The following is a 14932-nucleotide window of genomic DNA, read 5'->3' as shown; positions in this document are numbered from 1 at the left end:
CACAACAGGGCTTGAATGAAAGCTAAGAAGGTCCCCTTTAAAATGATACCAAAGACAATATTATAGAACATTGAAAAATGTCCTGACCATGAGGCTAAACCAGGATATGCACCAGCGTCTAAAATGCAATTTACTTTAGGGGGTGGTTAACTTCATGAGCTGATAACTGTGATACAGCTGCCACTCAGGAATGGTTATCATACCAAAATATCATCTACAGACATGGATCCTTTCAAAAATTATAAGTAAGTTTTGCCACCTTGAGTGTACCGAAACAGGAAATTTTGGGCTCTGGCCCATGGACTAAAAGGATTCAAAGACCTTTTCCCAAAAAGTCTGAAAGCTTGAGCATGACCAAAACATGTGCAACCAGTTTGCAGTGGTAGTCTTATGTACATTGATCGCAGGTGGGATCAATGTTTGGGTATATCCTTGCCAGTTTCTCCTTAGTGAAATGAAGATGATGAACTAGTGAAATGAAGATGATGAAATATCTTGAATTGTATTAGACCGTGTCTAGCACAAGGAGATGAGGAGTGTACTAGGTCGAGAATTGAAGTCCACTGGTCCTCTGCAAAAGACAGGCCTAGGTCTTGTTCACAAATTGTCCTTAAGTTAGTTAGAGATTGTGGGTTAATAGTGTTAATTACATCATATATCCAGGAGATGGCCCCTTTGAGACTAGTATTTAATCCTAAAAGAGCATCTAAGGGGGTGCTTGGAGGTTGCTCTGGGAAAGGGTGATAGTCTTTTTGTACAAAGTGCCTAATCTGAAGGTACCAGAAAAAAATGGGAGCATGGCAGGGCATACTTTTATGACAATTGTTCAAATGATGCAAATACTCCGTTTATATATAAATCTTTAACAACTCTAATGCCATGCCCATACCAGGCCCGAAAAGCCAGGTCTGACATAGAGGGGGTGAAAAGATGATTTGCAAAAATAGGAGCCCAAAGTGAAGCGTTTTGCAACCCAAAATGTTTGCGAAACTGTACCCAGATCTTTAATGTACGGTTAACTACAGGATTTTCAAAAGAGCCAGCACTAAGTGAAGTGGTAAAGGGGCCGAGATTAAGGACGGGAGTTTCAATTTAAAAGATTCCAATTTTCCCCAAACTGGAGCTTCTGCACCATCCATGACCCACATTATACATGATATTGATATTGCTAGTCCAATAACAGTGAAGAAAGTGAGGCATGGCCATACCTCCTAACTTTTTTGGCCTTTGTAGAAATGACTTATGAATACGTGGGGTTTTGCCATCCCATAAAATACTGGGAGGATTTGGTCGAGTGATAAAAAAAAAATTTTAGGACTAAAATTCGGAATACTGGGGCGTCCGGGTAGCATAGTGGTCTATTCCGTTGCCTACCAACACGGGGATCGTTGGTTCAAATCCCCATGTTACTGCTGGCTTGGTTGGGCGTCCCTACAGACACAATTGGCCGTGTCTGCGGGTGGAAAGCCAGATGTGGGTATGTGTCCTGGTCGCTGCACTGGCGCCTCTTCTGGTCGGCAGGGGCGCCTGTTCGGGGGGGAAGGGGGAATTTGGGGGAATAGCGTGATCCTCCTACGTGCTACATTCCCCTGGTGAAACTCCTCACTGTCAGGTGAAAAGAAGCGGCTGGCGACTCCACATGTATCGGAGGAGGTATGTGATAGTCTGCAGCCCTACCTGGATCGGCAGAGGGGATGGGGTAGCGACTGGGACGGGTCGGAAGAGTGGGGTAATTGGCTAGATACAATTGGGGGGAGAAAAAAAGGGGGGGGGGATCGGAATACTTTGGAACAAATAGAGAAATCTAGGAAAAATATTCATCTTAATTGGGTTAATACGGCCAGCTGGTGATAGAGGTAAGGAGCACCAGCGGTGTATGTCCTGCTTGCACTGCTCGATCAGAGGTGTGAAATTTAATTTAAATAGCATATGAAAGGAGCAAGGTACCACCACCCCGAGATATATAAAGTGGGATGTCACTCTACTAAATGGAAATGCTGAAGCTGGGATATTGAGGGCCACTGGGTTTACAGGATAAAGTTCACTTTTTTCTAAGTTCAACTTGTAACCTGAGAACCTTCCAAATTGTTCCAAAATAGATGGGTCATGTGGTAACGAAGATGATGGGTTGGCAATATATAAAAGGAGGTCATCAGCATAGAGATCATTTACTATGCACGTTATCTCCTGGGGTTATCCCTTCCAAGGCCTGGCACTGACGTAAAGAAGCAGCAAGTGGTTCGATGGCGAGCGTGAAGAGCAGGGGACTCATAGGGCAACCCTGTCTGGTGGATCTATGTAATGAGCAATATCTTGAATGTAAGTCATTAATATGGACAGAAGCTAAGGGGGATGCATATAATAGTTTAGCCCATGATATATAGTCATTACCAAATCCAAAATTTCTCATAGTCCTAAATACATATTCCGACTCCACCTGATCAAAAGCCTTCTCGGCGTCTAAGGATATCACAAGCTCAGGAACATTCAACCGAGTGTGAGTGTAGATAATATCAAAGAGCCTACGAATATTAAAGTAGAAATGCCTGTTTCTAATAAAGCTGGTTTGGCCAGGCAGTACCAGATCAGGAAGAACATTCTCGAGCCGCCTAGCAAGGGATTTAGCAAGGATTTTATAATCCACATTTAGAAGAGAAATTGGTCTATACGATTCACACAGCAGAGGGTCCTTGCCCTTTTTATGCAGGAGACAACTGGAAGCCTGATTCAGGGTTTCGGGGAGATTCCCATTTGAAAAGGATTCAACAAACATAGACAATAATAATGGAGATAACGCCTTTGTGAATTTCTTGGAAAATTCCACTGGGAATCCATCTGGTCCTGGGGATTTACCAGATTGCATACTTTTGATGGCTTCTGAGACCTCCTCCAACGTCAAGGGGCTATCAAGATCACCTTTCTGAGAGTCATTAAGGGTTGGTAAAATTAAATTCTCAAAAAAAGACTGATTTAGAAACATCATTGTCATATTCAGATGAATATGAATGAGCATAGAATGCCGCAAATGCATCATTAATCCCCTTGTGGTCTATGTTCACAGAGCCCGAGGCAGTCTTAATTTGGGATATTTGACGCGAAGCTGCCATTTGGCAGGCTTGGTGTGCAAGAAACCTGCCCTGCCTGCTTTGTCACCGAATTCGTAACATGTATGCTTAGATTTTGATAGCAATTGTTCCACTGTTTAGGTAGAGGCCAAATCAAATTCTGTCTGCAGACGAATTTGCTTTTGGTATAATTCCAGGGAAGGAGTCAAGGCATATTGCCCGTCTCATTGGGAAATTTCAGCTGTGAGCCCTTTTAATTTGGCCACCTTTTTTTTTTTTTTTTTTTTTTGTATTTGACGCATATCCAATAATCTGTCCACATAAGTATGCTTTTAGCGCCTCCCATCTGGTACTATGGGATATTTCCGGAGATGCATTGGTCTCTATAAAAAGGGATATTTGTGTTCGGATGTATTTCACAAAAGTACCATCAGAAAGAAGGAGAGGGTTCAGGCGCCATATTATGTATAGGGCGGGTACATCAGGGAAGTCTAATTCAAAGGACAGAGAGCTGTGGTGGTCAGAAATCGCTATGCTATGGTAGGTGGGAGGACTAGAAGAAGGCAGAAGTTTTGCATCTAAAATAAAGTGGTCAATTCTAGAGAAAGTATGGTGAAAAAGTCCAACCTGTAGGGAAATGTAAATGCCATGGCTCTACCATTCCATATTGTTTAATGAAATTACTAATAGCTGTAACCATTTTAGTTAGGGGTAAAGGTTTGGATGAAGACATATCGAGTTTGGGGCAGAGGACACAGTTGAAGTCACCCCCAATAACCAGGTAATGATTATTAATATCAGGAATAGAAGAAAAAAAGGAATTAATAAAAGCACAGTCATCATAGTTGGGAGCGTATACACTGGCAAGGACAACCCGCTTATTGAAAAGGTGGTCTATGACAATAATAAAAATGCCATTTGGGTCTGCAATTATTTTGTCACTTTCAAAAGAAATACTTTTGTGTACAAGCATAGCTGTTCCTCTAGCCTTAGACTCAAACTTGGAATGAAATAACTTCTCTACCCAGCTCCTCTGGATTCGTAAAACATCTGCCCTACATAAAATAAAATTGACCTTTCTATGACTATCCCTAACCATGCTCATGATTTCCCAGGTTGCGTTGTAAAATACAGAGCATTACACCAGGGTAAATAATACTATTAAGTACAAGGAAAGTGTTACAATAAAAAGAATGAGTGTAATTAACAGCGATAAAATGACAACAGGGGAACTTGGAAGAAAGGAGATAACAAACAATACAGAGAGAGACAAAAAAACAAAACGAGCGATCAAGGGGATGCCCCCCTACCCCCGGGGGCACTTACCCCAACTGAGTGCGTCAAAACCCCAGAAAGCATCTGTGCAAAAAATGTGCAATTTAAGAAATGTTGTGGTGGACTATATGGGCACAATTCACCATAATTGGTAGACACAGGCCCTTTAAGAAAGGGTTTCCGGGTTGAGATGGCAGAGTGAGGACTTGGATGGTTGGAGCAGCGCCATGTTGCTCGCATTGTGATTTTGTAAGGAAGAATAAATGACACACGCGTTCGTGTAGTCAATGAGAGAAATTGTCCGTCTCTACTTTCCTACAATTTCCACATTGGTGACACCGACATTTGTCTGCTGGACGTTTCCAGAGACAAATCTTTATGAACATGACAACTAATGCGGTTCCTCTCAAGCTGCCGGAGTTCTGGGAGTCATCAGCCTCGGCTTGGTTCACCCAGACAGAAGCACAGTTCGCATTGCGGGAAATCACCGCAGATGCCACAAAATACTATTATGTGGTGTCAGCTCTCAGCAGTTCAACAGCAACCAGAGTGGTGAGCCTCCTCAAAAATCCTCCGCAGCAGGATAAATACGAGACACTCAATGCTCACCTGTTGAAAACTTTTAAACTTTATGACGCTGAGCGGGCCAGCCGGCTTTTCTCTCTACAGGGCCTCAGTGACAGTAAGCCATCTGAACTTAAAGACAGGATGTTGGATCTCCTGGGAGAGCACAAGCCCGACTTCCTCTTCATCCAACTGTTTCTGCGACAGCTGCCTTCTCAGGTACGGGCTGCTTTAGCCAGCACAACCATCACTGACAGTGGACAGGCTACCACCATCACTGACTGTTGTGCTCTGGCCGAGGAGGCTGCTAATTTTCCTTGGCTGGTCAACAGCGCACTGCGTGGCTGCGTTTATTCCTGTTGAAACATTTCATCACTGCCTGGAGACAAAACAGTCGCCGCCACAGCAGCAGCTCCTCAACGGCGGCAGGATCAAAGCCGGTATTTTCACCACGCAAAGTTTGGAGGACAGCGTATCGGTTGGGACTTTGTCACGGCGAATGTGGCCGTCCCCCTCATTGGCGCAGATTTCCTGTGCGCCTATGGGCTGCTGGTGGATGTCAAAAACCGCCGCTTGATCGACACTGTCACCTTCTGCTCGTATGTATTGTCAGCGGAGCGGACTCCATCAGACTGTCTAGCATGCTGTCCGCTGCGGACGATTTTCTCTGGCTTCTTGTTGAGTTTCCGGTCCTCACACAGCCCACCTTCTCGTTTTCCGCCGCCAAGCATGGAGTGGAGCACCACATCACTACAACTGGCTCACCAGTCTATGCTCGGGCTCAGTGCCTCAACCCGGCCAAGCTCACCGCCGCCAGGAAGGAGTTTGAGAATATGGAGCATCTCAGCATCATTCGCCGCTCCAACAGCCCGTGGGCTTCACCCCTCCACATGGTCCCGAAGCCTGGCGGCGGGTGGCGCCCGTGCAACAATTACCACCGACTCAACAATACAATGACACCGGACCGCTACCCAGCCCCACACATCCAGGATTTTTCTACACACCTGGATGGCAAAGGCATCTTTTCCAAAGTGGACCTCGTTCGTGGATACCATCAGGTGCCCGTCCACCCACTGGATGTCCCCAAAACGGCGATGGTCACCCCATTTGGACTGTTCGAGTTCCTGCGCATGCTGTTCGGCCTCAAGAACGCCGCGCAGACATTCCAGCGCCTCATGGATTCAGTGCTGCGGGACCTGCCTTTTGTTTTCGTCTAACTAGACAACATCCTCGTCGCCAGCACCTCCAAAACCGAACACCTGTCCCACCTCCAGACTGGTTTTGAGCGGCTCAGCCAGCACATGCTGATCGTCAATCCAGCCAAGTGCCAGTTTGGGCTGATAGCCATCGACTTCCTCGAACACTGAGTCACCAAAGACGGGGCGGTACCGCTCCTGTCAAAGGTGGACGCCATCGTGAACTTACCGTGACCGCTCACAGTCAAGTCCCTACAGGAGTTCCTCAGCATGGTGAACTTTTACCACCGCTTTATCCCCCGAGCTGCTCAACTCATGCGACCCCTGTATAAGGCCCTGAAAGACAAGGCCACCAAACACACTGTGGACTGGTCTGCGGAGAGGCACAAGGCATTTGTGGACACTAAGGCTGCTCTGGCTGACGCAACAATGCTGGCACATCCGTCACCCAAGGCTCCGATCACCATTACTACAGACGCTTCGGACTACGCCGTCGGGTGAACGTCAGTTGGCAGTTGGCTCGCTTTCTTCAGCCAACAGTTATGCCCCAGCAAACGGAAGTATAGCACCTTCGATCGGGAGCTCCTCGCTCTCTACCTCGCCGTTCGACACTTCGCCAGTTCACAGCATTTGTGGACCACAAACCACTGACGTTCGCCATGGCCAAAGTGGCTGAGCCTTGGTCTGCCCGCCAGCAACGACAGCTCTCCTACATCTCGCAGTTCACCACGGACGTACAGCATGTTGCTGGCAAAACCAACCTTGTCGCCAACTGCCTGCCTCTCTTGCCATTGCGGGGGCGATCCACTGGGGTCTTGACTGTGCCCGCATGGCAGCTGACCAGGTGTCTGACCCGGGCGTGCAGGCTTTCAGGACAGCTGTCACATGGCTGCAGTTAGAGGGCATGGTTTTGACGGCGCTGGCACCACTGGCTGAAGGCGGCGTGTTTTTGACATTGTCCATGGCCTCTCCCACCCTGGCAAAAAGCCATCTCAAAGACTAGTGGCAGCCAAGTTTGTCTGTCACAGGCTCAAAAAAGATGTGAGAGACTGGGCTGACACCTGTGTGGAGTGTCAGCGCTCTAAAGTGCACCGCCACACCAGAGCCCCCCTGGCACAGTTCCCAGTGCCCAAAAAGAAGTTCGACCACGTAAACGTGGACCTAGTGGGCCCCCTGCCCCCCTCCCACAGTTTTATTTACCTCCTCACTATGGTGGACAGGACCACTTGATGGCCAGAAGCCGTCCCACTGTCATCGACGACATCCACCGACATAGCCCGGGTGTTTATTGGGACCAGGGTCGCCCGGTTCGGCACCCCATCTGACCTCTCCTTGAACCAGGGCTCACAGTTTGCATCTGAGCTCTGGAACACAGTCGCAGCGAGCATAGGGGTGAAGCTCCACCGCACCACCATGTACCACCCACAGACCAATGGGTTGTGCAAGCGGTTTCATCGCTCTATGAAGGCCGCTCTTCAGGCCACCGTCAAGGATAGTAGTTTGGTCGACAGGCTCCTGTGGGTCTTGCTGGGCCTCAGGACCACCCCTAAGGAGGACCTCCAGTCCTCGTCCGCTGAACTAGTTTACAGACAGCCGCTGCGGGTCCCAGGGGATTTTGTCCCCAACACCACAGCTCCCTGGTCTGCAGCCCATCAACGGACCACGTTCCTGGATAATGCCAGAGCTTTCTCACCGGTCCCCATTTTGCAACACAGCCTCCCACAGTCTCACACCTGCCTTGCATTGCCTTGCATAGTTGGCATGGTCCAGCATTTATTTGCCTGATACTGTAACCTCACATATAAAACTTCATGTGACCCTTCCAAACATTCAATAAATGTGTGTAAAGTGTATTTTTATATCCTTTGCTGAGGCAGTGAAAATGGTTGAACCAGTAATCCAAAGGAATTGAATCAAATGCAGCTGGACTAGGTATATATCCGTGCATTGCATTTGATTCAATTCCTTTGGATAACCATGACCTGGATGAATGAGAACATTCACAGACTTGAACCTGTAATATAAATTCTACAGTCCTCACATTTACCATAAGACTTAGACTTAGACTGATTTTATTTGTCTTTGCCTTATATGCATGTCTCATACATACAAGGGAATGAAATTACGTTTCACAAGGACCTCAGTGCAACATAAAAACAAATAGCACACAATAAATATTAAAAACAAAAAGTGCATTAAAAACAAGAATTACTTCACAGACCTAAACATCACAAGCACAGCTGACACGGACAGCGAGTAAGATGGTCAAACAGTACTTTTATGGAGGTCTAAGTGTTTAGGCTGTTGAGGAACCTCACAGCCTGAGGAATGAAACTGTTGCATAGTCTGGTGGAGGCAGCATGGATGCTCCAGTACCTCCTATTATTGGAAAATATAATCCTGCTAATAAACAATGATCTGGGCCATTACTTATTATATACTTATCAAGCAGTAAGGAAAGGATCAAGATAACAGGACTACTGCATAGTCACTCTGTCACCCTGTAATATAAGTTTATGGATGTGTATGTGTGTGTGTGTCTCTGTGTGTGTGAGACTTCTGTCTGACTACTGTGCTCTGTCTTGCCAGGGGGACAGGGGAACAGTGGGAAAAAGAGGTTTGAAGGGCCAGAAAGGAGAGCAGGGGCCCCCGGGCCTGGACCAGCCTTGTCCTGTGGTAAGAGAACTCCACACACATACATAAACACATGCACAAATATTCACTCACACACATGCACTCAATCACACTCACACCCACCACAGTAATGCAATAACACTTTTTTATGCATTGATAATTGATAAAGTGGTGACTGACTTTGCGTCTCGATGCTTTTTGCCCTTTGATTTGTTTTTCCTGTTGGAGATGTTTCACTTTCACTCTCAGTTTCTTTTATTTCCTACTGTATGCTCGTCTCTCTGAGTCTCTTCCATGATGCTGTGAATGTGTAACAGTTGGCTGGCTCTTGCTGACAGGGTTGTGACAGACTAAAAGGTCTGTCTGAGGAGGCACAGCTCTCTTCCCCTCCATCTCCTCCTCTCCCTCCTTCTGGCCCTGAGGCCCCCTGTCCTGTGGTACAGTATCTTTGTCTCTTTCCTCCTCTCTTCTCTTTCATTGGTAGCCTTGTATCCAGCTATCCTGTTTAAATGCCTTCTCTCTCAAAACTGTTTTATATGCACTGTTGTTCATTGATTCCCATTATCCAAGTCCCATACTGTGAAGAAAAATAACTCCAATCAAAATTCTCCACAAAGTTATCAACAGTGAAAAAAGACGGCTTTAGTATTTTTCTATAAAGTTATCAAGAGTGCAATAACTATCATATTAAATATCACTGTAGTGTTGTTAGGTTGGCAGAAAGGGTGTTGGGAGTGAGTGACCATGACATGTAAACCGACACTGTACTGCCTTTTCCTGGAACTGAACACAACAAGGGGGTGTCTGGGTAATGTAGCGGTCTATTCCGTTGCCTACCGACATGGGGATTGGCGGTTCGAATCCCTGTGTTACCCCCGGCTTGGTTGGGTGTCCCTACAGACACAATTGGCCGTGTCTGCGGGTTGGGAAGCCGGATGTGGGTATGTGTTCTGGTCGCTGCACTAGCACCTCCTCTGGTCGGTCGGGGTGCTTGTTCGGGAGGGGAGGGAGAACTGGGGGGAATAGTGTGAGCCTCCCATGCGATACGTTCCCCTGGCGAAACTCCTCACTGTCAGGTGAAAAGAAGCAGCTGGCAACTCCACATGTATCGATGGAAGCATGTTGTAGTTTGTAGCCCTCCCCGGATCGGCAAGAGGGGGTGTAGCAGCGACCGGGACAGCTCAGAAGAGTGGGGTAATTAGCCAAATACAATTGGGGGAAAGGGGGGGAACTGAAGACAACAAAGTTGTTAGTGGTACTTCCTGAGGCTGAATTATTGCACTTTAGGGTGTGTCACCTCATTACACTTCACTTTTTAACTTCCACTGCCTTCCTCACCCTTCAGGGACAAGATGGCTTGCCCATACCAGGCTGCTGGCACAAGGTGAGTAGAAAGAGATGCACCAGACAAAAGGGCTTAGTGCCTGAATAAAGATGCCAAAATAAAGCAAACGCTTGCGCAATTGTTGGATACGGGATGTAGTGAAAGAAGACACATCAAGCAATTAACATCCCATCATGCATAGGGGATATATATGCCTATATATCAGCATATATGCTGATATACACTCACCGGCCACTTTATTAGGCACACCTGTCCAACTGCTCATTAACGCAAATTTCTAATCAGCCAATCACAAGGCAGCAACTCAATGCATTTAGGCATGTAGACATGGTCAAGACGATCTGCTGCAGTTCAAACCAAGCATCAGAATGGGGAAGAAAGGTGATTTAAGTGACTTTGAAAGTGGCATGGTTGTTGGTGCCAGACGGGCTAGTCTGAGTATTTCAGAAACTGCTGATCTACTGGGATTTTCACGCACAACCATCTCTAGGGTTTACAGCGAATGGTCCGAAAAAGAGAAAATATCCAGTGAGGGGCAGTTCTGTGGGCGAAAATGCCTTGTTGATGCCAGAGGTCAGAGGAGAATGGCCAGGGTGGTTCGAGCTGATAGAAAGGCAACTGTAACTCAAATAACCACTCATTACAACCGAGGTATGCAGAAGAGCATCTCTGAACGCACAACACGTCGAACCTTGAGGCAGATGGGCTACAGCAGCAGAAGACCACACCGGGTGCCACTCCTGTCAGCTAAGAACAGGAAACTGAGGCTACAATTCGCACAGGCTCACCAAAATTGGACAATAGAAGATTGGAAAAACGTTGCCTGTCTGATGAGTCTCGATTTCTGCTGCGACATTCGGATGGTAGGGTCAGAATTTGGCGTCAACAACATGAAAGCATGGATCCATCCTGCCTTGTATCAACGGTTCAGGCTGGTGGTGGTGGTGTAATGGTATGGGGGATATTTTCTTGGCACACTTTGGGCCCCTTGGTACCAATTGAGCATCGTGTCAACGCCACAGCCTACCTGAGTATTGTTGCTGACCATGTCCATCCCTTTATGACCACAGTGTTCCCATCTTCTGATGGCTACTTCCAGCAGGATAATGCGCCATGTCATAAAGCTCGAATCATCTCAGACTGGTTTCTTGAACATGACAATGAGTTCACTGTACTCAAATGGCCTCCACAGTCACCAGATCTCAATCCAATAGAGGACCTTTGGGATGTGGTGGACCGGGAGATTCGCATCATGGATGTGCAGCCGACAAATCTGCGGCAACTGCGTGATGCTATCATGTCAATATGGACCAAACTCTCTGAGGAATGTTTCCAGTACCTTGTTGAATCTATGCCACGAAGGATTAAGGCAGTTCTGAAGGCAAAAGGGGGTCCAACCCGGTACTAGCAAGGTGTACCCAATAAAGTGGCCAGTGAGTGTATATCAGAATAGACCCAGTTCCCCTAAAATTTTGTCTGCCTTGGTTCCAATATGAAAGTGATAGTTTGGGCACATTGGGTAGGAGCCTCAGTGATGAATAGTGCACAGCTCACTAATGGTTCACCAAAAGCAGTATTTGAAAGGGACGTAGACATTGACGTTTCAACTCAAGACATGAGAGGCATCTGTGGACAGAATTACATATGACACAAACATGGTGTCTCCGCACTAGTATGAAATACAAAGAAAGAAAGATGAGCATCTCTGGGTGAGATGACTATGGGGGCACTGTGGTTGGCAGCCATACCAACATATACCCTGGTTCTGCCAAATGACAGAAGCTAAGCGAGTGTGGGCTTGGCTGTTGGATGGGAGACCTCCTGGGAAAACTGAGTTGCTGCTGGAAGTGGTGTTAGGGGGCAGTCTTCCCTCTGGTCCTAATAATAATAATAATAAATCAAACTTATATAGTGCTTTTTTAACACTCAAAGTCGCTTTACAATGAATGGGGTGAAACAAGACAACAGATAAACATAGCACAAATATACGGGGAGGGTGGGAAGGGGGGCTACGAGAGGGAGAAGCGGCAGCCACACATGAGGCCAGCAGTGCTCTCCAACTTAGACAGGTACAAAAGGGCAAGAAAAACAAAAAACAACAGCACTGTGGACGTTGATTTTCTGTAGGGGTTTACTCCCATAGCCTATTCCTCTCCCGAGGTATCCACTAGGCAGTGGCACTATTTAACCCATAGCTGGGGGAAATAACAATAACAGAAAATCCCAAAGCCCTAGTGCAGTGACGGGGACACTGTGCTGTAGGAGATGCCATCCTTCATATGAGACATTAAACCGAGGTTCTGACTCACTGGTCATTAAAGATCCCATGGCACTTATTGCAAAGAGTAGGGGGTCCCCCCAGTGTCCTGGCAAAATTCCCAACCTGGCTCTTTCCATCTGGCCACCTAATCACACCCCCCCCCCCCCGTGTAATTCACTCAGTGATTCCTCCCTCTCCACCTCAAGCTGCTGACATGCATCACCCAGGTGGATGCCTACACATTGGTGGTGGTTTAAGTGAGTTTCCCCCCTTCAGTGTGAAGCGCTTTGGGTGTCTAGATAAAGTGCTATATAATTGTAATCCATTATCATTATAAATTATGCAGCATTATCAACAGCCATCATTACGTTGCTGTGTGTTTTTCATGCTGTGTTAATATTGCCTCACAGTATGTGTGGGTTGACTTCTTGCATTCTGTAGGTGAGCATGATGTTAGCTTTTTCTGAGACAAAAGGGAAAGGCCATAGGAATAGACAGGAATGAAACCCTTACCCGATCTCAGTTACAGATCCATACACAGGGACCTCTTAACTCTACTGTTGTACCGTGCTACAACACACAGTGCAGAGGGCAGAGTCATGCTGCACCCTCCCAATATACGTTTCCGGGTAGAATCTCAGCCAAGATATGCTAAAGGTATTCTGGTCATTTAATGGTGGCGCATCTGGCTATTAAAACTCATTGCATTGGTGTTTGCTTTGCTTTGGCAATCATCTCTATGTGATTAATGAAGTGATATGCAGTTAATGGTGAGACAGTACCTAAGCACAGCATCGGCTCTGCATAACTGTAGTCCACTGACTTCCGGTTTCTACTGCAGCGGTCATACCAGTTTCCTGTTAATTGGCGTGTGCATCTGACAGTGGCATAGTTTTCGCGATGCCTGCAAGATTTACGTCCACAATTACGTAATTTCATATGTACAACTTGAAACTTTTCACCCGTTTGCTGGTAGGTGCAGGTGAAAGTTTGTCGACAATTCTGTGCATGTCGTTGACATTTATCCATGGCAAATCTTGCAGGCATCGCAAAAACTATGCCATTGTCAGTTGCACACACCAATTAACAGGAAACCGGTATGCCTGCTGCAGTAGAAACCAGAAGTCAGTGGACTACAGTTATGCACAGAGTCGATTAAGTAAACTGTGTTTCTACTCAAACAATAACTTGACATTACATATACATTGAAATGATAAACTATTCAACAATTAAGAGCAATAAGTTCACTGCCTGACTCTGATTTGGTACAGGGGCATTTTGTAAGTATTACATTGTCTGTCCTTGTGATTGTAAAGCATGCTCTCTTGACGTTGATCACTGCTTGTAGGTGGTCTGTGTTTGAATTGTGACTGATACCCTCCTAACACCAACTCCTCTTCCTTTGCAGTGATGACTAACCAGAAGCATGGCATCTGTACATATTGATATGGTATATATATTGCAGCTGAGTACTACAGCAACCACCACCACCACCACTCCTTTTTTCTCCATATAAATATGTTTTATATAATATATTGAGATTTTTTTTTAAACAAGGACATTGTTTGGAGCCAACAGTATTATCAAGACCAGACTTATAGGACATTCTTTTTCAACTCATGAACTCTTGATATGAAGTATTTGAGAGCCAGTGATGTTGGGAACCCAAATAGCCTTTTAAAGAGAGGGAACTGAATGGGCAGCTAATCTCCAAAAGGACAGTTAACATGTCAATGTTGTAAAGTAAGGATGCCTAGACCGGATGATTGTCTAGCTGCCTTACTAATGGAGTCTGACTCAGTGCCTGATAGTGATCGGGAATGCTGCATGGAAGTGACAGTGTGCGTGTGTGCTCACCCAGCCTCAAGGATGGATGGCTGGATGGACAGATGATCTGCTGTGGTGGAGCAGGAGTGTGGATCAGTACTCTCTTCCCCTCTCTCCACTCTTTGAAAGGAGGAGATGACGAGGCTGAAGCTCAAACGCAAGCGTCTCTCTCAGCCCTGATGGACGCGACAGCCCGGGAGACAAAAGGGACGTAGGCAGACAAGAGAGCCAGACCGGACAGAGAGCATTGGGGGCGGACTGCCCTGTGCGAAGCGGAGCAAGCCATTGAACGCCTGCATGTAATACTGAACACTCAGATCCTCTGATATGGAAATTCACCGGGGAGGGGAGGAGGCCGACCGAGGAAACTGCATCTCTACATTCAGCTGGAGGAGAAGATACACCAGTGGCTGTCGGTGTTGAACAATAGCTCGTTATGGTTCATTAAGGGTCACTGGCACATAGAGAAAGATTTAACACATGTATGTTATTCAACACGTTATGTTGTCTTTTATTTTGCTCTCCTAATTTTGAATCCCTTAAGTCCAAATCAGGGTGTGTTGTTGGTTTGCATTCAGACAGCTTACACGACTTGTCTCTTGCTAGGACATTAAAACCTTAAAGAACCACCGTTTCATCTTCATTTGCGTAGCACAACCCTTAACAGTCTTTCCATTTGAACAAGCCGCTTACTAAGGTCAGTAAATCTACATTTTCTTTATTGCGTACACCTTCAGTGGCGGTGACTTGCGTGTTGTTTTTGTAT

At 46.4% G+C, this 14932-nt stretch overlaps 1 protein-coding gene across 1 annotated transcript in view; it reads left to right on the top strand.

Moving 5' to 3' along the window:
- LOC130123851 (collagen alpha-1(XXIII) chain) overlaps positions 1–14489 on the top strand; it is a 209204-nt gene extending 194715 nt beyond the window's left edge. The window contains exons 29-32 of the mRNA XM_056293162.1: positions 8690–8776; positions 9073–9171; positions 10080–10118; positions 14296–14489. Of these exons, the coding sequence (XP_056149137.1) occupies positions 8690–8776; positions 9073–9171; positions 10080–10118; positions 14296–14346 (276 nt within the window). The 3' untranslated portion in view covers positions 14347–14489. The remainder of the gene's footprint in view (positions 1–8689; positions 8777–9072; positions 9172–10079; positions 10119–14295) is intronic.
- The last annotated feature ends 443 nt before the right edge of the window (positions 14490–14932 follow it).

Source organism: Lampris incognitus, chromosome 1 (assembly GCF_029633865.1).
Source record: "Lampris incognitus isolate fLamInc1 chromosome 1, fLamInc1.hap2, whole genome shotgun sequence".
Lineage (NCBI taxonomy): Eukaryota > Metazoa > Chordata > Actinopteri > Lampriformes > Lampridae > Lampris > Lampris incognitus.
This window is presented reverse-complemented; position numbering and strand designations above follow the sequence as displayed.